The 27710-nt window shown below is 42.6% G+C and overlaps 2 protein-coding genes across 2 annotated transcripts; one reads left to right on the forward strand and one right to left on the reverse strand.

The window, feature by feature from the left end:
- Window positions 1-1006: 1006 nt before the first annotated feature.
- Window positions 1007-1884, reverse strand: LOC144709914 (nucleolar-like protein). Its single transcript, XM_078583592.1, has 3 exons — window positions 1502-1884; window positions 1316-1437; window positions 1007-1233 (listed from the first exon to the last, which is right to left on the reverse strand). The coding sequence occupies exons 1-3, from the start codon at window positions 1845-1847 to the stop codon at window positions 1120-1122; spliced, it is 582 nt and encodes a 193-aa protein (XP_078439718.1). The 5' UTR covers window positions 1848-1884; the 3' UTR covers window positions 1007-1119.
- A 17882-nt stretch (window positions 1885-19766) lies between these two features.
- ABCC4 (multidrug resistance-associated protein 4) lies at window positions 19767-27312 on the forward strand. Its single transcript, XM_078583604.1, has 10 exons — window positions 19767-22443; window positions 22908-23228; window positions 23315-24025; window positions 24102-24266; window positions 24359-24653; window positions 25034-25248; window positions 25320-25625; window positions 25698-25761; window positions 25863-26102; window positions 26919-27312. Exons 1-10 carry the CDS (start codon window positions 20398-20400, stop codon window positions 27017-27019), a joined length of 4464 nt encoding a protein of 1487 aa, XP_078439730.1. The 5' UTR covers window positions 19767-20397; the 3' UTR covers window positions 27020-27312.
- Window positions 27313-27710: the final 398 nt, after the last annotated feature.

The raw sequence follows: 27710 nt of genomic DNA on the forward strand, positions 1-27710 counted from the left end.
CATCAGCATTAGGCCACTCAGAATTTGACACGTGGCATCACTAGGGATGGCAGCCATCATCCGTCACGTCACACATCACGGTGACAGCAGCGTGATGGATGACGTGATAGTGGCGAAATTAGGGGCCCATGGCGGTGACAATGACGGAGGACAAACTGGGCGTGGTGGTGACACGACAATGACAGAGGGCCTCAAACGAGTGACGTTAAGTGACGGCCATCACGGATGATGGCCATGACGGGTTTTTAAAAACGACCAAAAAAGCTTAAAAATTGTTAGATTTAAGCTTTTAAACAGCCGAGATTTCGCCACTTGGTGTCGCCAACTCAATTTCTTGGCATTTTGCAGAAACTTCCCTGCATTAATTCATGCGTGCAAAAGGATGCCCCTAAAAAGATAATTAGAGATATGCCTCTCCAATTCTCTCCTCCGCATGGTCGTTTTTTCCGTCACACGTGACTGTGACGCCGTCTGGTGACGGGGACGTGACAGGGACACCTCAAACCATGACTGTGACGCGAACGTGACAGATTTTTCTGAAATCCTAGGACGTGTGACAAGACCGTGACGTGACGAAACTTTCGTCACATTACCGTCCGTCACAGATCGTCATCCATCCCGTCACGTCCGGGGCGTCACGTCCGGGGCGTCACGTCCCAGACATGCCATTCCCGAGGCACCACACGCACGTCGGCCAGCTGAAGCTCTCAGGCTCCTACTTGACTACCCGGAGACCGGCTGATGATTCTACATCCCATCATTGGTACAAACTCCGGGACGGGACGACAAATCATCAGTCACTCTTCTGTTCCGTCAACTGCGAAGACGACAAATCAGGGATGGATGTCGATCTGGACGAAATGAAATGCCATGGACGAGTGACTGAACGGACATGAGTTAATTATCTTTACCTTTACCCATATCATTATCTGTTTAAAGATATCCATTATCATTATCAGTTCTCCACCAAAAAAACGTAAACTTGATCATCCTAGGTCATAGCATATCGGATAACGATACTGTGAGTAGCATCCAGTTCTATATAAATTGCAATAGAATAAAGAAAAAAGTAATTGGTTTTCTATCTTCCACAAGAAACGCTAATCTTCTGAGGTTTATTCAATATCCTAGGATTACCCTGGTCGAGGAAGGGACGTTGAATCTTTGGCAGAGCTTCTTCAGCTCCGCCAAGGTGTGCTGCATGGCGTTCAACTCCATGTCCGAGAACATTGCCTGTTGAATTTGATGTCTGAATCGTCAAATTCAACCACCAAATCTGGAATAAACCCGGAGGTATAGGAAGAGGCGATCTTACCTGGTAATCTTCGCCATGCGTGGCGATCAAGCGGCTGATATGGACGCGCTGGATCTTGGTCAGGGGCTTCAACGGCGCGTTCTTCCCGTCTTTTCTCTTCTTCCCCAACGCCGACCTCAGATCTGTAAAAAAAGGGGGATAATGTTTGGGGATTCGTTCAAAACCGGCGATTTCCGATTGAATTACCGTCGGTTTCGAGATCGCTGCCGCCGTCGATTGGATCGAACTCCGAGATCGGCGCTCCGCCGCCGCGCGCGGCTGGGTCGGGGACTTGGAGAGGCGCGCAGAGGAGGACTTGCGGAGTGCGGGAGCGAACTCCCAAGAAATTAGGGTTCGGGACGACGCCGAATCTGCGGTAATTCTGGAAGACGCTTCCTTCCTCGTCCCATTCCTTCTTCTGTTCTTCGCCATCGCCGCCGAGGAGCTCCTTTGGGATGGAGAAGGCAGGCTTGAACACGCCGGGCTTCTTCTTCGGCAGACCGCAGCGGACTTTTGCCCTCGATTTCTTGTGCTTCCTCCGCGACCCCGCCATTGTTGTACCTCCGAGCTCCGATTGTAGGGTTTTAGGCCGGGTGGGTGGGTGTCTTTATAGTGGGGAAGGTTGTGCATAAAAATAACATTTTTTTGCTCCAAGTACAAAACTATTCAACCATGATCTGATGTCCCCCCCCCATAGTTAAGCTAATAAATATTTAATGTCTTAATGATTAAATTCAACCACTAGGTATATAATAACTATAAGATTATCCAAGCTAAGTAACATTATGATTAATATTTTTAGAAACATCAGATTCATCTTCTTTGGCAGACTGCAGCGGACTTGTGGCTTCGACTTCTTGTACTTCCTCCATGACACTGCCATTGTTGTAGCTCCGAGCTCCGAGTGTAGGGTTTTAGGCCGGTTGGATTCTTTATAGTGGGGAAGGTCGTGCAGTCCAAAAACCATTATTGTCATTATTGTGTTTTAAAATTATAATTTTTGCTCCAAATTAGAAATATTTAAGTAACCATAATCTGATATCCCCCTGGATAGTTACGCTAATAAATATTTATTGCTGTGAATTAGTTTCATAAAGATTGAATTCCATCCCTTTGTAGATAGTAACTACAAAATTATTCAACCTTAGTAACATTTTGATTAATATTTCAGAAATATTAGATTAATCTTTTTTGGCAGACTGCAGCAGACTCATGGCCGCGACTTCTTGTACTTTCTTTGTGACACTGCCATTGTTCTACCTCCGAACTAGGGAATGCCTGTGCTGGTCTTGGTACCGGTTTTTTGTAAAAACCTAAACCTATACCTAAACTTCGGTTCGGTCCCGGTTCGGTCAAAGAAAAGCCTATAGTTCGGTCATGAATACCAACTAAAAATAAGATCAAAGCTAAAAAATTAAAATCAAAATTTAGGTAAAATGATTAATTAAAAAAATTTAGAATGCAAAAAAAATTTCTCTTGATTCACCACACAATCAAAGAAGATTTATGTAACATTTTTGTATTTCAAAAGTTTACAAGGAAAAAGTTACTAAAGAAAGATAAGTTATTGAGTTGTTAAATATGCTACTTTTTTGTTCTAAGAGATCCCACAACACGTGGCTCCTTATCTTTGCTTGCTCCTAACTTTTCTTGCTTTGACTCTAATGTGTTATTACATCGCTTCGAACCATGAGTCATGATCTATCTTCTCAACCTGTAAAAATCATACAAAAGCATCATAATAAATGAGTACGACAATACAAATCAAAATAATAAATGTCACAAATAAAAATCAAAATAACATATGAGTAAGAGGACAGCTGATGACCTTCCTCTTTTAAATGTCACAATTCCTCGCCCTGCAGAAAATAGACGCTCTGATGGAGCACTTGATGCACAGATTGATAAGAATTTTTTTGCAAGGATAGCACGACGTGGGTATCTTTTAGATCCAGTATGATGCCATCCTCAGCGCCAATGCGGGGTTGACTTAGATAACCGTCCACTTCATCTCTAGTAGATATTGGTACCATTGTAGTGTTTGTTTGCGCTAGCTCCATCAATGCAATATACCTTTGATCGTTTGGCGCGTGGAATAGGTCTATCTTCAATAACTGAATATGTGTTTTAAGTCAACAAAGTAGTTTCAAGCAACCTAAGTACAGGCTGGATGATAGAATTCTGCTCACTTATTGGAATAAACACAAACTTCATTTTTGGGTCGAGCATTGTAGCAATATACAGCATAGGCTTAGGCTTTGAGAGAACCTCATAATCTAATAATTTATCTTTTGTGGCAACATATGCACCTTTAAGTGATCTTGATTGTTCAAAGCTTAGGGATACCCTTACTTCACTTTGAAGTGGGTTGCCTAGACCTTCAATTAATGCCTGCAATTTTCTTGATAGAAATTCGTACGCTCTTAAAACTGTTGATGATGTAACAGACTTGAACTTTGAAATTACCTCAGTTATCTTGTAAAAATCTTGAAGTTTACCTCAAAAAAACTTAAGGAGATCCCACTCTCGATCACTGACGAAAAAGTTCACTTTGTTGGTGTTGAGATAGTCACTCTCCATCTTTCTCTAATACTCCTATTTTCTCCCAAGCTGCTTCAACCATATCATATGTTGATTTCCACCATGTAGGGACACCTTCAATGAGTAAATTACAGTTTTCCATCCCAATTTCTCGCATATATTTTTGTAGTGGTGAAGTCGCTGCGGTGAAGCTCCAATTGCAATGACTTGTTTTCAATGTCTATAAAGAGTATCTTTGACTTGTTTTCAATGTCTATAAAGAGTATCTTTGAATGATCTTAGAATGTTTTCTTCAATTGTACTTTCATGTTTCTCATTATCCTCTTCAATTATATTTTTGGCCCTTACATATCAATAGAAAAATTACTGTTATACATTTGAAAAGAATAACTCGTAAAAAATCGATGAAATAAAAGTTTATTATAATTAAATATCTAGGTCCTTCAGGCCTCATTGCACATATAGGTTTAAAACATGGGCCATACATGGTGCATGGTGTTTCTTTTTGAGCTTGGAGCCATTATCCTTCAATAGCCTTTCTAAGGTTGCAACCATTGTAGTATTATTACTAGCATTATCAGTTGTGAGGGCAAATACCTATAAAAGGAGGAAAATATTATTAATTGTTTAGTGATTAAGAGGAAAAAGGTAATAAAACATCAGTTGCCTTGTGAATCAAATTTGAATCTTCGAAGACTAAGTGCAATATCTCTGCCAAATATGAGTCCTCATGTGATCCAATTAATTGCTTTACGCTGAGAACTCATTCATGGACCTTCCATTCCGCATAGATCCAATGAAATGTCATCCCAAAAATAGCCACGGGGTTGGCAGTAGTCCAAGTGTCCACTGTAATTCAGAATTTTTTAACACAGCTAAGCTCCTTTTTAACCTATGATTTCTCTTCCTTAAATCTTTCATCCACCGCACGTCGTATTGTCTTGGCACTTGGAAGCTTCAAGTTACATTGTGCAAAGTACTCATACATTTTTCTGAATTATTGAGAATGGTATATCAGTTCTGATGATGGGATCCCATAGTTCTGCATTTGTTTTCTCCAGTGTTCTACCTGTAAACTATGTTTTCATGTGAAAATATTCTGATACAAGTTTCTGACTAGATGAAGACTTAAGTTGCCTATGAACTATGGCATGAAACTTTTCCAAGTGTGTACATAACCTTATTGTGTTGCTTGTCTTATCTTTTTTCACAATCAATTCCTTCGCCTTACAAAGCTTGCATCAATAATCTCCATTACTCTTCTTTTTGTAGTATTTGAAGACAGGTGAAACTCTCTTACGGTGAGAATTCTCATCTTCAGTCATTGCCAAATTAGTTTCAATTTGTGCATGGGACCTATATAATGAAAAAACTAACAACATTCAAAATCAATAAAATTAAATAAATAAAAAATATGGGATTTACCTTGTCTCCACTCAAATTCATGGACAAAAGTGATGGAAATATATGTGGCCGGCAAGCCAATCACACATTCCACATCTCGTTCCATGTTCATTAATAGAACATAGTCATTATAGTGCACGTGTGATGTGTATAATGAAGTTCATGAATACTGTTGGATTAATATCCTATGAATGGTCTAAGAGGGGGGGGGGGTGAATTAGACTATTCCCTTTAAAATATCTACTTTTGTATTATTATACTCCTAATTTCTCTACCTATTTTCTAATGATAAAGAAAGAAGAAGAGGACACCCAAGATTTTTATACAGGTTAGGGCTAGTCCCTTACTCCCGTCCCGGAATATCCAACCGGAGTTTTAATATGTCCCTAACCAAGTTTTTATAGCCCCCCAAGCTAAAACATCCTAGTAATAGGGATACACGGATATCTCCTATCTAGAATTTGAAAATCGTAAATGACCTAGAGCTCCCTTAGCTTCTAAAAGTATCCGCGCTTTCACTTCTTCCAATGGACCACCCAAGTCCCTCTCAACTGCTCAAAATGCCTTTGCTCAATGTAGTATCTCTATTCTCACAAGAGCTGAAAGAACTTGTGAAAATATTAAAAAGAAACTTGTCTTCAATCTTCCTGAAATGTTATCTCAAGAGTAAAAATATTTCAATAAAAAAATTTCACTTCAATATGAATATTTGAAATCACAAAAATTAATTTGAAGATCAACTTTTTGTTGTTAGATATGAGTCAAGATGAATTTCAAAATATTAGAGATCTTAAACCTTTAAGTAATATTTCTCAGCCTTTCGATGATGCAGCTACAATAACAATTACAGAAAAATAATTTATTTCAGATTTCAAACCTTGCAATTAGAAAAGAAAAAATAGAAATATAAATCTCTTTCTCTTTTACTAGCAATGTCAGCAGGTAATTACCTATTCTTTAGATTTTCAACCCTGTTCGAAGAAGAGAATCAAAAATCTGATTTCTCTCTTTCTATTTACAATGTTATCAGGTAATCAAGATTTTTCTCAGATTTAAAATTCAGTAAAGAATAAAATTGAAAATATAAGAACAATGTTTTCTTTAGTTAACAAACCCAGTAAAGAAGAGAATCGAAAGTCTGATCTCTCTCTTTCTATCGTCAGTGTTATCAGGTAATCAAGATTTTTTTTTCAGATTTAAAATTTTGCAATCAGAAAAGGGAAATAGACACCCAATTCTCTTTCTCTTTCAACTAATGATTTCAGTAGGTAATTGAATTTCCTTCAGAGATTAAATCTTGCAATTTGAGAAGAAAAAAAACAAACCTAGATCTCTTTCTATCGTGATTAAGAATTTCGGCCAGAAAGAGACATACAATCGAAAATGCAATAACAATAGAGAAGTAACAAGATCACAGGCAAGAGAGAGAAACAAAATAAATCACCAATGAGAGAAAGATTGTCAAAATTGCAAACCTGATTGTGATTTTCAAGATTTCAAATAGCCAATTTCGCCAAGATCTCAAATCGCCAATGATTTCAATTTCTATTCTTACCAGGATTGTCGAGGTCATTCAAAATCGTCACACTCACCAATGTTGCCAATGTCGTTTAAAGTCCAAGATCACCAAGATAGTCGAGTTCGATTAGATTTGCCGTACAAAATTGCCAAGACTTCTAAGATTGATCAGAGTCACCGCACAGGATTTCCAAGACTTCCAAGATCGATCAGAGTCGCCGCATAGGATTGCCAAGACTTCCAAGATCAGAGTCGCCACACAGGATTGCCAAGTTTGCCCAGGAATCACCAATCTATGCCAAAAACTCCCCGAGCACTCAAATCGTTTATTTCTATTTCGTGCCTACTTCTATATTTTACTAAAATATCCCTGCAACTCTTACCATAACCGTAATTTCTCATTGATGGTAAACTAGACACAAAAATTGAAACTTATGCATTTTAAAACGAAATTGTATTTTTATTTCTCTTTTAACCTACACCTAAATATTGACTCTTCACTATGTTTGAAATTTATAAAAATTCATAATAAAAAATCTTCAAATACATGATTGGACTTAGTGAATTATGATGAGATCGTAATACGGAGATCACTAGTCTTTAAGCATGTGTATTAAACATTCCTATTCAAAGGATACACGAGAAGGACATCGATGTATCCGAATAGAATAGCACTATCTAGCCTCACTCATATGATGAGTATGGCGGGTCTCGTAGCCATTAGTGTAGAGACACTAAGGATAGATAGTGGGTGCTCTTTAGTGGAAAGAGTTTACTGAATTTATCCGCATGAATCCCTGAATGGTATTATACCGAACTGTCAATCAGGTTGATTCACGTCACGGTTGTGTAAGTGGTCCTTAAACGTGAGATACCAAAGATGTCTTGTGCACGAACGGTTGTACTTTGGCGATGGCCAACGAGTCTCTAATCATGGGATTCTAAATGGTCTTAGTTCGGGTACATCAAGAAGTTCACAAAGACGATTAAGTGGTCAAGATGGGATCGTCCACCCTCGGTATAAGAGGTGACAGCTCAAGGAAAATGATGCGATGAAGTCCTTGGCTAAGGTAGTGAAATATCGGAGAACAGTTCTCTGATTATTTCCAAATGTATTAGTACTAACTCAGATGACCGATTAGGGTTTGACAGTTGAACATACCCTAAGTCGTCCAAGGAGCATCAAGTGGATGAGGGATTATACAATACATGCACGGTAACTGATGATGAATAGGTTCCATGAGTGAGTCGATACACACTCCTTTGTATCTTCTAGGACACGAGGTGTAGCTTGGCACCCCACGCATCGGAGACTCAACCTGTCAATTGGGTTCAATCGATCTGACGTTAATTAATCTGTATGATGATATAGTTAATTAAGTTGGAAGGCCAATAAAGGTTATTGAGTCACTAGAGTCGTTAACTGGACTGATATATGGGCCTAGAGGGTCACACGCAAATGGTCTTTTAGACATCGGAAGATATACTTAAGTTTTCGGGGTTTTTACGAAAAAATACCCACTTAACATAAATAGGGGAAGGCCCTGAACGAAATTCACCCATGCCAGAATTGTTCATGGGCCTTTCCCCTTCTTCTCCCATCTCTCAACCCCCGCTCCCTCCCCGATGTGATCGGGACGACGTAACGACGCCGACAGAGAAAGAACGGGGCTCATAAACGAGAAGGAAGAGATCCAACGTGCCGAGGACCGCGTGGATATGTCTAGAGGCTGCACACGTGAGCAGCTCGACTCGTCTCACTCTGCACACGTGATGCCATTCGATTCGTTCAACTCTTCCACTGCGAATCATTTTGTTTTGTTCATCCATGTCAAGGCCTCTAGAACCTAACAAAAAGTTGGTGATATTTTGAAGGATGGACAACAAGAGGCTTTGACAAGAGATTTAACAATGACAACATTGATGGTGACACTATTGTGAGCGGTCGTAACTGGTGGCAGCAACACAAAATGCAGGCGAGGACATTGATCAATGACCCATGCAAGATCCTCCCTTAGAAGCCAAAAAGTTGGGAAACTATTTCCTCTCAGATCTGCAATTTTAATACATTTATATTTATATGGTTATATATTTTACTTATTACCTTATTCATAAAAGTGCTATGGCGGAGTTGGTTGAAAGGTATGGGCGCTGAGAAAAAGGAGACCACGGTTCAAATCCTGGTTCCAACAAAAAAACAATATTTTGCTAATTTATTTTTCCATCTAGTTTGCGGTCCAAATCAAAGCCTATACGTAACTTTCGGTAATACAGTGAAACCAGAACCGACGGTATCGGTTCGGTCGGGTTTTACCAAAAGTCAGTAAAAATGGTGAACCTTACATAGGACCCTTTTAAGAAAAGATTCTCCACTTGAACCCGATCATTCATCTTCTTGCACGGTATGAAATGTCCCATCTTGGGAAACCTGTCGACCACAACAAAAACAGAGTCTACGCATCATTGTGTCTTGGTAACCCCTACACAAAGCTCATGGATATATCCGTCCATGTATGTTTAGGAATCAATAAAGGAGTGTATGGCCTGGTTCTAAACTTGTCCCTTGATGCTTTGGCAAATGCTGCAATGCCAAACAAATTTATCCACATCATTTTTCATATATAGCCAATAGAATTGTCTCTTAATAAATTGAAGGGTCTTTTCACGTCCAAAATGTCCACCAAGACCATCCGAATGCAATTCCTTATACAGTTACTCCCACAAGAAAGTGCGCGGGATGCACAACTAATCTCTTCAAAAATAAGAAATTGTAATGAAATGAAAACCATTATTTGTATTTCCCTCCTCGAAGTCCCTCCAGGTAATGAAAAAATCATCATCATATGTATACACCTCCTTCAGGTGCCCTAAACCAAACACCTAAGTGCGAAGACTTACCGAACAGGTAGTCTTGTGACTTAAAGCATTAACAACCTTGTTGGAGACTCCAGACTTGTGCTTAATAACAAAATTTAAGTGTTGGATGAAGGATAGAGGGATTGAAAGATTGGGAGAGCGAGAGAAGGGAAGATTAGGAAAATTCAGAGAGGTAGAAAAGAAGGGAGAGTGCTTGATAGATTGAGTGAGACAGAAAGTGAGATAATGAAAGGTTAATAAAATTCATGGGAGGTAGGAATCAATAGAATGTGAGATTGGGAAAGATGGCGCGTGGGAGAAGGAAAGATGTAGAAAATTAAGAGAGGTAATAATCAAGAGAAGGAGAGATTGAGAGAGATGGAGAGTGCAATAAGGTAAGATCGAGAAAGTTCAGAGAAGTATAAAGCAAGATAAAATTATATTGAGAGATTGAGAGAGATGGATTGTGAGATAAGGAAAGATTAAGAATATTCAGAGAGGTAGCAATCAATAGGATGAGAGATGAGAAAGATGGAACATGACAGAAGGAGATATTGAGAAAATTCAGAGAGGTAACAATCAAGAGAAAGGGAGATTGACAGAGTTGAAGGGTGAGAGAAGGAAAGATTGAGACCATTCTGATAGGTAGCAATCAACAGAACAAGAGATTGAGATATTTTAAGAGATAGAGAGTGATATAGGGAAAGATTGAGAAAATTAAGAGAGATATAAAGCAAGAGAATGAGAGAGTTGGAGTGGTAGGAATCTGATCTTATCGTTGACCATGCTTATCGAACCCCTTCCTCTAGGAGTAACTGAAAGAAGCACTTTTCAGGTGCCCTACAGGAGGCGTAGGTAGTAGGCAGCCCCCTCTTCGCACAACCTCTTTGAACATCCAGCACCATTTGGAGATGAAGAATCCACATTTTGAAGAATCGAAGAAGAACTAGAGAAGCCATGCTGGATTTCAAAGTTCAGACACCAATTTGACTATTTGTCAAATTTTGTTCCCTTCACTTAAATATTCCTACTAATTTGTACATTTGCACCACACAAGGCCATGTGGGATGTGCAGTGTGATTTAACACAAATTATTTGATGTGTGGTCCAAATTCAAACTAGACAACACATCGTATGGTTTTCTCACCAGTCACATGAAAGGACCTTTCCTTCTTTATAGATTTATCAACAGATGAGTGGATGATGAAATGGACTAAATACTCAAAGAGGGTTCTAGAGACAGAGAAACTGAGCAAGAATGCATGAGAGACAAAATAAGCGAGAGTGAGAAAGTGAGAAAGACTTTGAGTGAGCACTTGCGAGAAAAAGAGAGATTGAGAGAGAGAGATAGGGAGAGCAAGTGATCAAGAGTGAGATAGAGAGAGGGAGGTTGAGAGAGAGAGAGAGTGACAGCAAGAGAGATAGAGAAAGGGAGGGAGAAAGACAGCGTGAGAGTGAGAAAGAGACAATGAATGAGAAAGAGAATGGGAGAGAGAGAAAGTGAGAGATAAAGGTAGAGCGAGAGATAGTGAGAGAGAGACGTCAACAGAAATCTGTTGATAGTGGCAGTCTCCATTAACGATCACCGCCATTCCCATTGATGATGGTTGTCTTCCTTGTGGATGATGGTTGTTGCCCCAACTGATAATGATCACCATCCCTATTGATGATGATGATCATTCCTGTCTACGATGGTCCTCTTCCTCGTCGAACACAAATTGTCATCTCCTTCAATAAGGGTCCTCATCCTTGTCTTTGTCAATCATCCTCCCATCATCCACATCATTTTTCCCATAGTTGGTGGTCATCACATGTGTCATTCATGGTCATCATCCCCATTGTCCATGCCAGCCATTCCAACAGGCATCGGCCATGGTATGCATTGTCTAGAGTTGTCGTCCATGTTGTCCATGTTCATCATTCCCATTGTTGAAAGTTGTCTTAGTCATCATTGTTGGTCGTTGCCAATGTCATCAATAATCCTCATCCTTACCATCGTCGATCGTCATCCATATCATGGATGTTCGTCGTCCACAACTGACCGCATCATCGATGGTCATAATCCTCATCTTCTCATTTTTTATTTTCATAATTTATTTTTATTTATTAAATATTATTTCACATTTTGGTCATTGTAAGCATCATCAGTCATTTTCGTCATTTGTTCCATTATTTTCATCAACAGTCATTTGTCATCTGTGACTGATGACTGAATTCAATTTTTTCAGTCATTCATTCATGGCTCTATAAGATGATGGATGATGAAATGGACAGATGAATGACAGTTTGTCATCCATCCAACATGCCTAACCTTAATCAGCCATCTCAAGAACAAGTGCTAATTAGGATGCTTGCATGTATGACAAATATGGATGCAAGAGCACTGCACATTATAACTAGTGATAATACATAGTTTGAAACTTCCATTTTTAGAGATATATTTTTCAAATTTCGATTATTTTTAAACACCTCTATGTAACTGATCTACTTTTAAAACCAAATAAAATATCTTTTTTTGAGATCCATCAACCTTTTCTGGTGTCTTGTATTGATGAATGTTAGAGTTTGTGTTCTAGTCCAACGTTGATGATTTGGGATGTTTTGATAGGTTATGTACTGAGTGATACTAAAAGGGAAACATATGTGGCTGGCAGGCCAATCACCCACTCCATATCTCGTTCCATGTTAATAAATATAATATATATATATTTCATTATATTGCACTTGTGATGCTTATAATGAAGTCCATGAATACATGATCAGACTTTGTGAATTATGATGAGATCGTAATATAGAGGTCACTAGTATTTAAGAATGTGTTCTAAATATTCCTTTGAAGGATACTATAGAAGGACATCAAAGTATTGAGATAGAATATCACTGTCTAGTCTCACTCATATGATGAGTATGGCCGATCCCCTAGCCATTAGTGTGGAGACACTAAGGATATATAGTGGGTGGTCTTCAGTGGAAAGAGTTCACTGAATTGACCCATACAAATTCCTAAATGTATTATAATAATAAATTTTGAATCAGGTCGATTCATCTCACAGTTGTTTAAGCAGTCCTTAAGCGTGAGACACCAAAGACATCTTGTGGACGGACATTTGTCCTTTAACTATGACCTATGTGTCTCTAGTCATGGGATTCTAAATAGTCTTAGTTCAGGTTTATAAAGATGTTGATGAAGACGATTGAGTGGTCAAGATGAGATCATCCACTCTTGTTACAAGAGGAGGCAACTCAAAGAAGATAATATAATGAAGTCCTTGGCAAGGTAGTGAAATATTAGAGAAGTGTTCTCCTACGATTTCTAAACGCATCAATACTAACTCGAATGCTTGATTAGGGTTTGTTAGTGACCATACCCTAAGTTGTCCTTGTTGTGTCCATTGGATGAGGGATTATGTGTACATAGTAACCGATGATGAACATGCTCCATGAGTGAGTTGATGCACACACATTTGCATCTTATAGAGCACAAGGTGTAGCCTGGCACCCCACAGGTTAGAGAATCTATCGATTGTATCAAATTGATATGACATTAATTAATCAATATGATTATATAGTTAATTAATTTAGAAGGCCCATAAAGGTTATTGGGATGTTGGAGTCATTAACTAAACTTATACATGGGCCTAGACGGTCACATGCACATGGTATTTTGGATGTCAAAAGAAATTCTTAAAATTTGGGAATGAATGACTGAAAAAATTGTTTAGGGGCCTTTTCCTTCTTCTCCCTTCTCCCCCACATCTCCACTGCATTCCTGATGCAATCAAGACGACGTAATGATGGCATTGGGGGTTGAATAGAGCTCATGAAGGTGATGAAGGAGATTCAACATGCCGAGGATTGTGTGGATGTATCTAGAGGCTGCACACATGAGAAACTCAATTCATCTATCTCGAGGATCCAAAATCACGGATGTGATCCGTGTACAAGTGATTTATTTCAATATTTTATTGATGTCATTACGATTCTTCCTTAAGTTTTCTGTTGTGAATCATTTTGAGGTCTTCATCCAGATCCAGGCGTTCTGAACCCAATATTTAGGCCAAAGCATTCAATGAAACATTTGAAGACTGGAAAAGTGTGGATGACCATAACGGTTGTGGTATGTTTCATGTAAGATTATTTATCCTATGAGAGTAGTAGGATCTTGATGATGTGGTTTCAGTAGAGTCTATGTCTAATTGTACCACGGTGAAACACTTGGTTCATATTCTTCTTCTTCATTAGAAAAAAAAACATCATGAAAAAAACTACCATCAAAGAAAAAACTACCTGATTGACTTTTTTCCTTTTCTGAAATATGTGTCCCATCACGTCATCCCGTTGGACCCCTCTATCATTTTACATGACGCCCTCATACTGTAAATTCATCATGTTTTATCTCCTTTGAGGTTCTTCTACCCATTTCTTCTGTCAAAACTTCATATAGGATGGTTGAGTGGATGATGGACCATAATATGTTTCATATGAATCCATCATTTTTCATCAAACACCAGTAATAGACCAATTTGAATAATGTGATTGGAAACTCTCAAGTCACATTCAAAACACAAACATCTGTGAACAAGATGTCTTTGGTGTTGTATGTCTTCGGACTACTTACACGACCATGACGTGAATTATCAAGCTTAATAGTTGAGTAATAAAATCAGGGATTTATAGTGATCGGTGAACTTAAATATTTTTCTAATGGGAACCCCCCGTTCAATTTTCATTGACCTTCACTAACACCAACATGATCAGCCATACTTATCATATGAGGAGTTTATAGTGTTATTTTATCTGGATATTTTGATGCCCATCTCGAGAATCATTGGAATAGGAATGTTTTGATTTCATGTTTTAGTATCGATGAGTATATTATGATCTCATCACAATCTTAGTCATTACATATATTCTAGGACTTCATTATACATATTTCATAATAATAATATTGATTATTATTTAAAATGAAATTAACTAAAGACTTAGAAATATGATTGGCTTAAAGGCCACATAGTAACCACCAATAACATACCATGTAGCTCAATTATATATGATATCCATAAATTAGCTCATTATCTCAATAATTGGATACTTGATCCTCACCTAGGTCTCCATCATCTTAGATGAGATCTCAAAAACATAAATAATATGTAATTTACACTATCTATTAAAGGTATAGTTGTTTCTTGTGGCATAATGAAGAAGACTATGTAATAGCCAAAAAATTTAAACAACATAATCATGGGGCCTATGCAATTGGGTCAGCCATGCCTTCTATGAGTTCATTTGTGCCCTCGACCATTCAGTGAGGGGTTAATTAACTTATAAGTGATATTAGTGTTTCTTGTGAAATTTTAATGCATAGCGCGAGCAAAAGAAGTGTCTAATATCCATTCTCTTATGTCTATATTAAGGGAAGAGGGGGATCTAGGGATCAGGTACCCTTAAGACTCCCAAGACGTTCTTAAAAAGAAGCTTGTGTTGCGTATGCGTACTACGAGCTCCCCTCTAGGGAGCTTCATCTCATCCAAGTATGATGAGTGGGCTCGTAGGGAGTCTAATATCAAGGGCCACAAAAGATGGCAGACTTGGAAGCGACATTGGCTAGAGATATCCAATGTGACCTGTTTGCATGTCGGCCCATGCACGATTAGAGAGTGGTATGATACCTGGCTCGCCGACACACCCTTAGCATGCCACCCTCATTTTTTCCATCATCGACCATGGTTGACAGTGACACAATTGCTAACGGGGAACACGTGACTCCTATGGGAGCAGCATGGTCTCTCGTTAGATGCCTTACCGCAGGCAATGATCTACTGCCATAGGGACCTCTTCCGATCACCCAATTTTGATGCTCACGATTAATGGAAATTTCTCTTGTCGGTCCTATTGGGACCATTTTTAGAGAGATTCCCTATACAGAGTTGGGTTTGCCGCATATGACATTTGTTGACTAGCACTCGCGTCTCGTTCTTCCTTTGGAGGCTCATGCACTGTGGCCTCCCTTCATTTGTTGACTAGCTCTGCCATTGTTGCCCCGTCTCTCCTTAGGTTGAGACTATGGAACACATTTTCTTCCATAGTGAGATTACTATATAATGTTGGAGCCAATTAACTCATCATCGGTGCTCACTCTTACGCACCCCCTCCTCTAACACCTTTAGAGTGTTTTGACAATATCTTTATCACGTCAACATGCGCTAAGCAAAGCCCCTATCTACACATAACCATAGCTTACCTACTATGGGAGTTATGAAAATGGCAAAATTCATCTCATTTTGTAGGGTTCCCCATGCGAGCATGTGATGTTATGCGATGAGTTAAGTAATGGTTAAGGCGCACTCACCACCTTGTACCACCCATTGCCTAAAGCTCCCCAGTTACATTTGATTTACTTCGCACTTGGGGCATCTCGGTGGCCTTGACCACGATCACCACTCGGCTACAGATTGTCCATTGGCAACCACCGCTAGTGGTCATTCTAAAGCTCAATGTGGATGGTGGGGCTAAAAGAAATACGGGACTAGCCGAGGGAGGTGATACTCTACGAGACCACACAGGGAGTAGCATTTTTGTCTTTTCATACTTATATGGATTCCAAGCTAACACAACAGTCGAGGCTATGGCACAACGAGGAATGCTACCTTCATAATATCATAGAATCGTACTCACAATTGTTGGTCAACACGCTCCGTGCAAGCTCATGCTCACAATAGTGTCTCCAGAACATATGGCAAGACATCATGTGGTGTTGCCCCTGCATGAACAACATTTGCCACCAGTTATGCGAGGGGAATTAGACGACAGATGCCCTCGCCAACTATGTGGTATGCTCCCGCAACCTCTCCCTCTTCATTACTTGGCATGACCTCCCCCGTGCGGCTCGTGGTTATCATCGTGTTGAGAACCTTGGCTTGCCTTTGCTTCACACGCGTCGCCTCCTGTCGAAGGCTAGGCCCCAAAAGTGGCGTCTCGCATGGAGCACTAGTAGTGGGAGTGCGTGACCTCCTGCCAAACTGATGTCCCTTACCGCAACTCCATGCTCACATCCGAAGATGGCGCAAGGACCTTCATACTCCATGGAGCACTAACTCTGAGGGACACGCGCACGGCATGGAAGCCTCCGGCCTTCTCCAAGAGCAGCCTTGGTATCATCTCTTGTATCTTTTTCCTTTTGTACCATGGTTGTGGGCGAGTAGGGTCCGTGCATAATTGGGACATGGACACTCACTCCACGCCAATAAACACTTATAAACACACCACTTCATATATAAAACGTCCCCGTGAGGTGTCCAAGGCACGGGTGGATCAGTCTACGGGCACAATCCTTGGGTTGACCGTACCCGATACTCTGTTTTTTGCCAATATTAAAAAAAATTTCTTGATGGCTCAATGTCAGGGATGACCTTTTACATGAAAACATTGAATGGTACCATGTTTTTGGAGGCAGGTTCCTAATGAGGGGTGAGGGTGTTGCTTGCACCCTCTACATGATGATCAATGATCTTAATGTTGACCTACGTGGAGAGGTGATGCTTTGTGAAGAGGACTAGACTCTTAAGTTCAGGTGCTTAAAATTCTATATGTATTAAATAAGTATCATGATACATAAATGAGAAGATACAGAACTAACGTGCCAACTATCTAGAAAAAATTGGTGGGATAAGCTATCTTATAGGAGCCCATTATGTATTTTTAAATAGAGGATTTTAATGGGATGATTGTAAGACCCAGTGATTACAAACGGATCATATGTTATAGAATGTACATCAGCAGAAGTGATAGAAATGAAAATTTCAAATGGGAGATTGCTTTTATCATTATTCTAAACATTATGAAAGGATCAAATAAAAATCCCATTCATGAATATTTCTGATTAATTTTTTTGATTATCTTAGTATTTATATATATTATGAATGGTATATTGAAAAAAACATTATCCTGTTAAACATTGTGTTTTCTAGACGAGAATCTTTAACAATATGTGAATTTCCTTAAAATCAAGAAACCAAATGCAAAATCTACCATCAATCCCTTTTGCATTTCATGATTGAGCAACTGGTTTGAAATCTAAATTAGTAATAATAAAATGAAATAAAATAAAGGGTGAATAATGTATTGATTATCCACATAGCAATGAAGAAGATTAAATTTGTCCTTCTGAGCATTGGGATTTTACTGTTCAAAAGGTTTTTTTTCTGAAATCTGAACATGTTTGTATATTTGATTAAGGGACGTGATTCTTTATGTATGGGTCTCGTTTGAGTAGAATGGTGTTTCGGGATTTGCACTAGTTTATACGTTTCTTCATTTTTATGATTCAGCTTTGAAGTCTTTTTCCATAAAAATATATTTGTATAATAAAATTCAAATAGACATTCATTTTATTAAGTTTAAACCACTGGAATTGACTCTCGGAAAATAACAATATTTGCATGTAAGAGAAACGGAAATTATTTTCTCTTCACTGTGGGCCCAAGTTTCTTAAATTCTTTCTATTTGGTTCTCAAGTTAAAATTATGGACATATATTTACTTTAATTTTATATGGAATTACCACGTAGTAACATGATAATCCGAGGATTATTAGTGTTGAGGGCATGTTCAAGATCAAAGATTAATAAGAGAGGTAAGAATATATGTATTGTCAGAGAATTGTGATATCAATTTGTGGCCAAAGCTATGTGGAATATTATAAGTCAGTCCATTGTTCTACCATCTCAGTGTCAAATGTCGAGTTGATGTCCAAAAAAGACTACGATTGTCATTGCTGTCGAATGAGAAGCAAAGTGGTTTTGTAATTTGTTAACGGCGGCATAGTAGTTACACAAATTATTCTCTTTAATGCTGCTTTGAAATAAGATTTAAGAAAATTAACTTACACGGCAAGGGTGAGAACTCGAATATTACATTAACGTGTGATGAAGGTCGTACTGGTTGGGTGATCGAAGATGGTTGTGGATTGTGGAGGACGACGCATTCACTGCATGTAAATCTGGAAGTCTGCATTTATTTTTCTTCGTCGTATTTCTATTTCTTGGACTGTTCTATCCCCATCTGTGCATTAATGAGAATCGGTGGACTTCAGTATAAACGTGGAGCGCATTATACAGGGAAGCTAAGGATCTTGGTTCCGTAGACCTCTTGTTCGTCACACCAAAAAACAACCGTGATTGGACATCGACCGACAAAATAAGGGGGCCGTGCATTAATGTCAACTGGACAAATTTATTGGTTAGACTAGCGGCTGGAAACTAAAGAGTAAAAAAATACGTGGCGACGCTTGGATCATCCAAGACGGGTAGCGGTGCAACGCGAACTACTGCATCATGGGTGCAGACGCCTCAGAAGTCTGGGGATGGGAAAACGAGGACCAAAGGGAGAGAGAGACTGATAGATGTACAGACAGCGATGTCCATTTACTAATTAAAATCCCAGCCATTATAAAAACTGAGGTCAATCTAATCCCATATCCTCACAAGGAGCATAAAAGTAGAGCTATTCATCTACTCTCTCAAGAATATTATTTCAGAAGAGTTATACCCGGCTATTTGTTTAAGAAGATGAGGACAGAGAAACAGAGACAGTGACAGAGCCGAGTCTGCTGGGTGTAACACTCGGGCTTGTTTAATCCTCGGTCTGTACAGTGCGTTTGTACCAGAAGGACGTCAGTAGCAGACAAAGTAAATAGCAACTTGGCTCCGTGGAAGCAGGCAGCGTTGGATCTTGATCTATGGTGACCTTACGTTGAGCCTACCCTGCCTGTCTACTATCTCAGCTTTACAGCTGCAGAGAGTTATGCCCCAGAAGCTTACTACACCTAACACACTTCTCGCCACCGGCAGGCCGATGACATTAATAAATACAATTGATATCCCCTCCTTTTGCAACTACGCGAAAGTAAAAAGAAGGTATACCCGAGTGAAAGAAAAGCCTTCCTCTCCCCTAACCCAGTTTTAATCATTTGTTGGGCCGATACATAACACCAACAATCGAACGGTGCTGATAGAGCGAGATACGTCATCGGTGAACTAATTCCACCGGGTTACATTAAGTGAATATTGAACGATGGATTGTGTCGAATTTATTATGACGTCTCCTATTTTATTTTGTTTTTATATATTCTTGTTGTGTATCTGATCCAAGATCTCTTGGACTGCGGAGGAGAATCGCTCCACGACTGCACTTGGGTTTGCGTCGCCGTAAAGAGCGTTTCCCCTTGGATTCGGTCCAAGTCGGAGGTGTCTTGAAGCCGGAAGAGAAAGTTCTCGTTCAGCCACGTCGTTCTCTACCGCCCTCTTGTCCCTTGGCTTGTTTAGATCTCTCTTTCGCAGGCCTACTTCCGGCCTCCGTTTTTCTCGGTCAAAGCAGAGAAGGGTTGGTTTTAAGAAAAAGAGGCGTAAGTTTTGGCCCTTCTTGTGATCGTGGCCTTTCATCGTTCACAAAAAGGAACCAAGAAAGAAACTTTCGACGCCGCAGAGTATCTACTTGTGTGGAGGGAATGAACGTCGCATCCCAAAACATCATTATCTTGTCTGGTGTCCATATTTTGATCATTTCTCCTTCGAGAGGAGTACATTCCCAGACGGAATTTCTACCTTTGACAGCTCCTTGTAACTCTTCGGTCTGATCTTAACCCGCATCAATCCAATTCTTCCCGATTTCGTCTTCCGGACGTTGTCGAATTAATTTTCCTCCCGGTGTCCTGATTCCACGTCTTGCAAGCTTCAACCTCCCTCGATAAAGCCTCGTTTCGCGTTTCTCTTACCTATCGAGAAGGAAATGTTTAACGGCGGCGGAACCGTCGCCTGCACTACCGAAGCGACCTCCCTCTCTGAATGGCTAGATTTCCTCTTCCTCTCGCCATGCCCTCAGCGGATCCTCTCCTCTGCCGTCGACGTCGTCTTCCTCCTCGCTCTATTCCTCATCTCCCTCCATAGACTCTGGAGTCGAATTCACAGAGGAAGAACATCAACCTCCGACCTCCAAAAACCGCTGATCACGGATCGCAAACCAGGAGACGTCAAAACCAATCTCTTGTTCAAGCTTTCTCTCATCTTCACCGCTGTTCTCTCCCTCTCCTCCGCCGCCTTCTTCGTCCTCTCCGCCGCCGGCTACACCGATCGCGCCCCGCCCAAACTCCTCTTCCTAGCGTCTAAGTTCTTAGCGAGCCTCGCAGCTTTCATCCTGGTTGCCCACGAGAAACGCTTCGAAGCAGTAAAGCACGCCCTTACCCTGCGTCTTTACTGGATCGCTAGCTGTCTCACGGCCGCCCTTCTCGCCGCGTCCGCCGTCGCCCGCCTCGCCAGCCATGGCTCCCTCGCGACGGAGCTCTTCCTCGACGACGTCTTCTCCGTCGCAGCCTTCGCCATCTCCCTCTTCTTCCTCTACGTGGGGATCACGGGAAAGACGGGCATTCTCCTGGTCGTCTCCCTCGAAGCAGAGCTCGCGGAAGATAACGTCACCGGCTTCGCAAAGGCTTCTCTCTTCTCCCGGGCTACCTTCCTGTGGATGGACCCGGTGCTAAAGAAGGGCCGCAGAGCACCGCTGAAGCTCCCCGACGTGCCGTCGCTGGCGCCGGACCACAGGGCGGAGCGAATGTACGAGCTCTTCCAGTCCAACTGGCCGAGCCCGGCGCACCGGTCGAACCACCCGGTTCGGACCGCGCTTCTCCGGTGCTTCTGGCCTAAACTCGTGCTCACCGCTTGCCTCGCCGTGGTGCGGCTCAGCGTGATGTACGTCGGGCCCTTGCTGATAACCCGGTTCGTGGACTTCGCCAATTCCAAAGGCCACCGCTCCTACTTCGAGGGCTTCTATCTCTGTCTCGTCCTCCTCGCGGCGAAGACGGTGGAGGTTCTCTGCGCGCACCAGTACAATTTCCAATCGCAGAAGCTGGGGATGCTCATCCGCTCCACTCTCATCACCTCGCTCTACCGCAAAGGGCTGAGGCTCTCGTGCTCTTCTCGCCAGTCCTACGGCGTGGGCCAGATCGTCAATTACATGGCCGTGGACGCGCAGCAGCTCTCGGACATGATGCTACAGCTGCACTATCTCTGGCTGATGCCGATTCAGGTGGGCACCGCCGTGGTCTTGCTCTACATCCGCCTCGGCGCGGCGGCGCTTACCGCGGCAATGACCATCGCCGCGCTGCTCGTGATCGTCGTTCTAGGGGCCCAGCGTAACAACAGGTACCAGTTCAACCTGATGATGATGCGAGACAAGAGAATGAAGGCCACCAACGAGATGCTCAACTACATGCGGGTGATCAAGTTCCAGGCCTGGGAAGAGCACTTCAACAGCAGGATTTTGAAGCAACGCGAGGGGGAGTTCGCGTGGCTGACCAAGTTCTTCTACTCCGTGGGCGGAAATATCGTGGCTTTGTGGAGCGCGCCGGCGCTGGTGTCGGTGATTACCTTCGGGACGTGCTTGCTCACCGGCGTGGAGCTGAGCGCCGGGAAGGTGTTCACGGCGACGGCGATTTTCAAGATCTTGCAGGAGCCGCTGCGCATGTTTCCGCAGGCGCTGATACAGTCTTCGCAAGCGGTGATTTCTCTTGAGAGGCTCGACGCGTATATGACGAGCCGAGAGCTTGACGATGCTGCCGTGGAGAAATTTCCCGGCGGGTGCAGCGACGGCGTGGCGGTGGAGGTGCGTGATGGCGAATTCAGATGGGATGACGAGTCTGGTGTGGGTTCCTCTGGGTTCCTCCGCAACGTAAACGTGGAAATCAAGGCGGGCTCCCTCGCTGCGGTGGTCGGGACCGTCGGCTCGGGAAAGACCTCCTTCCTCTCCTGCCTTCTTGGCGAGATGCATCGCATCTCCGGCAAGGTTTCTCTCTCTCCCTCTCTCCCACTAAATTGCGCCAACTCTCTTTCAGTCAATCAATCTATTCACATGTCTGTCCATCTATCCATCTATCTATCTGTCTATCCAAATATCTGTCTATCTATCTATCCAAATGTCTATCTATCAATCTATCTCTCTCTCAATCCATCTTTCCATCTATCTATCCAACTATCTATCTATCTATCTATCTATCTATCTATCAATCTCTCTCCATCTCTCGATCTATCTATCCATCTATCTATCTCCCTCCATTTATGTTTAAGTATATCTGGGAACCTATCTATCAATCGTTTTCTTAATCTATATTATCTACCTATTCAACGATCTTTCTATCTTCAAATCCCTCTGTCTAGTGTCTACCTAACTTGATTTCTGTCTAGCTATCTTTAAATCTATATACTCACGGAACTATCTATCTATCAATCTAAATCTCCGGTGATGGGCAGGTGAGAATGTGTGGAACGACGGCATACGTGCCACAGACGGCATGGATACAGAACGGGACGATACAGGAGAACGTTCTGTTTGGGGCGCTATTGGACGTAGCAAGGTACGAGGAGGTGATTCGGGTCTGTTGCTTGGAGAAAGACCTGGAGATGATGGAGTTTGGGGATCAGACTGAGATCGGCGAGCGGGGTATCAACCTCAGCGGGGGGCAGAAGCAGCGCATTCAGCTCGCTCGGGCCGTTTATCAGGACTGCGACGTCTATCTCCTCGACGACGTTTTCAGCGCCGTCGACGCCCAGACCGGCTCCTTCATCTTCAAGGTCAAGCTCCATTCTCGTCCTTGTCATCCATCTCCGCTGAATCGTCTATCTATCGATTTAAGATTGATGGGAGATTTTTGGTGCAGGAATGCGTGAGAGGAGCGCTGAAAGGGAAGACGGTGGTACTGGTGACCCATCAGGTGGATTTCCTCCACAATGCTGATCTCATCTTGGTCATGAGAGATGGAGAGATAGTGCAGTCAGGGAAGTACAATCAGCTACTGGATATTGGCACAGACTTCGGCGCGCTTGTTGCCGCCCACGATAACTCCATGGAGCTCGTCGAACAAGGCGCCGCCTCCGGCGCCGGTAATGGCTCGGAGGTAATGCCGACAGAGAAACGCCAGACAGAGGAGAACCACGCCCAAAACGGCACCGCGGACAATGAGAAGAAGAGTAAAGGCACGGCCAAGCTCATAGAGGAGGAGCAGAGAGAAACGGGCCGCATCGGCTTGGGCGTGTACAAGACTTACTCTACAGAAGCGTGGGGATGGTGGGGAGTTGTCGCCGTGCTCGTCGCCTCCGTCGTGTGGCAGCTCTCCCTTGTTGCTGGAGACTATTGGCTGGCCTTTACGACCTCTTCGGAGAACGAGAGTTTCTTCAGTCCCTCCGTCTTCATCCGCGTCTACGCTGCCATTGCAGGCGTCTCCATCGTCCTCGTCGGGATGAGGACGTTCATTATCACGTCTCTCGGGCTCTCGACGGCGCAGATCTTCTTCCGACAGATCATCAACAGCATACTCCACGCGCCCATGTCCTTCTTCGACACCACGCCTTCGGGGAGGATTCTGAGCCGAGTAAGCTTTCAGGCGATATCGACTCGCTGAAATCTAGATTTCTGGATACTAACAATTGCTTCTTTTTTTGCTTCAGGCGTCGTCGGATCAAACCATCATCGACCTTTTTCTTCCATTTTTCCTGACCTTGACTGTGGCCATGTTCATGACCGTGCTCAGCATCCTGGTAATCACTTGCCAGGTCGCATGGCCGACGATCATAATCATCATCCCATTGGCAGTGCTGAATTTCTGGTTAAGGGTAATGTACTCTCTCATCCCGATTAACAACTGTTTAACCATTTGCGAAAATTGAAGGCATGATGAATTAGCTAACGGTGAATGTTTCTCCAGGGTTACTACTTAACCTCGGCTCGCGAGCTGACCCGCTTGGACTCTATCACCAAGGCCCCCGTCATCCATCACTTCTCGGAGAGCGTCTCCGGCGTTGCCACCATCCGGTGCTTCGGGAAGGAGGAGAGCTTCTGTGAGGAAAACCTCAAGAGAGTTGACTGCAATCTGACAATGGATTTCCACAACAACGGTTCAAACGAATGGCTCGGTTTCCGTTTGGAGCTTCTGGGAAGCTTCATCCTCTGCTTCTCCGCTTTCTTCATGGTCATACTACCCAGTAACATTGTCAAGCCAGGTACCCCTACCCAAAGCTCTCTCTCTCTCTCTCTCTCTCTCTCTCTCTCTCTCTCTCTCTCTCTCTCTCCCCCCCTCCCTCTCTCCCCCCCTCTCTCCCCCTCTCTCTCTCCCTTTCTCTATCTCTCTTCCCCCCTCTCTCTCTCCTCTCTCTCTATCCCCTTCTCTCTCTCTCTCTATCTGTCTATCTATTTATCTAATCTATCTATCTATTTCTCTCGCACTCAACCATTCACAAACACACTATCTATATCTAAACTAAAACCCAAATTAATGACGGATTATGGACAGATACGGAAGGCTTAACCGAGTTATTAATACATTCACTGTTCTGATTCAATACGACTGATTTTGTTTTATGGTGCACCAATGATGATGCAGAGTACGTGGGCTTGTCTCTGTCATACGGGTTGTCTCTCAACACGACGCTTTTCTTCGCAATATGGATCAGCTGCATGGTGGAGAACAGGATGGTGTCTGTGGAAAGGATCAAGCAGTTCACTAACATCCCCTCAGAAGCCGCCTGGAGAATAAAGGGCTGCTTGCCCTCCACGACCTGGCCAGCAAAGGGCAACATCGAACTGAGAAACCTTAAGGTAAAGAATAATTTCCTTCAGCCAAATGGGTCTGCGTAAAAACCTCGCTGAAACTCAGAGCCATTTCTCAGGTGAGATATCGACCCAACACTCCAATGGTTCTTAAAGGGATCTCGCTGAGAATCGGAGCCGGAGAGAAGATCGGAGTTGTTGGCCGTACTGGGAGTGGAAAGTCTACGCTAATTCAAGCGTTGTTCCGCGTGGTTGAGCCTTGCGAGGGGAAGATAATCATCGACGGAATCGACATTTCATCGCTGGGTTTGCACGATCTACGCTCGAGTTTCGGAATAATTCCGCAGGAGCCTGTTCTCTTTGAAGGAACGGTGCGGAGCAACATCGACCCAACGGGCGCTCACTCCGATGACGAGATCTGGACGGTACGAAGAGAAAGAATAGCAGCTTGTCCGTGTTACCAGATTAACATTTTCATGGTTGTTCTGGTTCTGCAGAGCTTGGAAAGATGCCAGCTTAAGGATGTTGTCGCCGCCAAGCCTGAGAAACTCGATGCCATGGGTATTATAAGCAGTCCTGGCCTGATAAAGATTTATCTATAGCTCCGATGTGAATCTTCAATTTATTGATTCGGGTAACCGGGCTTATTTGTTGTTTTCCAGTGGTCGATAGCGGAGAGAACTGGAGCGTGGGTCAGAGGCAACTCTTCTGTCTGGGCAGAGTGATGCTTAAGCGCAGCCGGATTTTGTTCATGGACGAGGCCACTGCCTCGGTTGATTCCCAGACTGATGCGATGATCCAGAAGATCATCAGGGAGGACTTCGCCGCCTGCACAATTATCAGTATCGCTCACAGGATACCCACCGTCATGGACTGCGACCGAGTCCTCGTCATCGACGCTGGTACGTTTCACAGCCCCTTCAGAAGTCGGAGAGAGAAAGAAAAAGAGAAAGGGAGACAGAGAGAGGAAGAGAGAGAGAGAGAGAGAAAGAGAAAGGGAGACAGAGAGAGTGAAAGAGAAAGGGAGACAGAGAGATAGAAAGGGAAACAGAGAGGAAGAGAGCAAGAGAGAGAGAGAGCGAAAGAGTAAGGGAGACAGAGAGAGGAAGAGCGAAAGAGAGAGAGAAAGGGAGACAGAGAGAAAGAAAGAGGAAGAGAGAGAGAGAGAGAGAGAAAGGGAGACAGAGAGAGAGAGAAGAAGAGAGAGAGAGAGAGAGAGAGGGAGAGAGAGAGGGGGAGAGAGAGAGAGCAAGGGAGAGAGAGAGAGAGAAAGAGAAAGGGAGACAGAGAGAGAGAGGAAGAGAGAGAGAGAGAGGGAGACAGAGAGGGGAAGAGAGAAAGAGCAAGGGAGACAGAGAGAGGAAGAGAGAGAGAAAGAAGAAGAGAGAGAGAGAGAGAAAGAGAGAGGAAGAGGGAAAGAGCAAGGAGACAAAGATAAAGAGAGAGGAAGAGGGAAAGAGCAAGGAGACAAAGATAAAGAGAGAGGAAGAGAGAGAGAGAGAGAGAGAAAGAGAGAGGAAGAGGGAAAGAGCAAGGAGACAAAGATAAAGAGAGAGGAAGAGAGAGAGAGAGAGAGAGGAAGAGAGAAAGAAAGAAGAAGAGAGAGAGAGAGAAAGAGAGAGGAAGAGGGAAAGAGAGAGGAAGAGGGAAAGAGACAGAGAGAGAGAGAGAGAGAGATTTCAGAGTAAATGACAAATGGGTTTTTTTCCTCAACGCAGGATTAGCGGCGGAATTTGACACACCGGCGAGCTTGATAGAGCGCCCATCGCTCTTTGGAGCCTTGGTGCAGGAGTACGCTAACCGATCCTCCGGTATCTAGTCGTTGAAGCAAACATTACTTCGTTCTGTGAGACAATAGCCGACAATTGGTCTCCCGTTTATGCTCATCCGGGGCTGTAAACGCTCTGTTAGAGACTCGGCCAATGGATGCGGTTGGGCCGGACTATTTTGGAATCCAGAGATTAGAAATTCGTGAGACTAGTAGTAACCGCTGCTCAAGATCCTCTGGCGTCGACTCAGAATTGACCATAAGAACCTTATTATTTCCCTTCTTTTTCTCTGTATATCTCTGGTAGAGATATGTAAAGATTGTTCTTTTGTTTTCGTCTTGCATTTCTGCTTTCCAGACGCCAAAGTCCCATTTTCCTCGGAAATTTATGTTCGCTGTCGAAGATCATTTGATACGGCGTGTACTGTTTTGCAAGCTCTAATATATTTCACAGCGATGTACTGCTCAAGATCTCGAGTATTTCACAGCGATGAACAGTAACCTTGTGCAAATGAATAAATATTCAATTGTTTTATTTTACTGCGCATTCATGGTTACTTCTCATATCTTGAAATGGACTCCAACCGTAGCATGCGATAAGAAGTAGGTGTTCACTAATGCTGAACTAACATGAAATCGATAAATCTAATCTGAATTGGTAAAGATCAAGCTTTAAAGAAATGACAGCACAGTTTTTATCTTAAACAATTGTGTCACGATGATATTTATCAATAAAACGAAT

The sequence above is a fragment of the Wolffia australiana genome, chromosome 1 (genome assembly GCF_029677425.1).
Source record: "Wolffia australiana isolate 7733 chromosome 1, ASM2967742v1".
Classification (NCBI taxonomy): Eukaryota; Viridiplantae; Streptophyta; class Magnoliopsida; order Alismatales; family Araceae; genus Wolffia; species Wolffia australiana.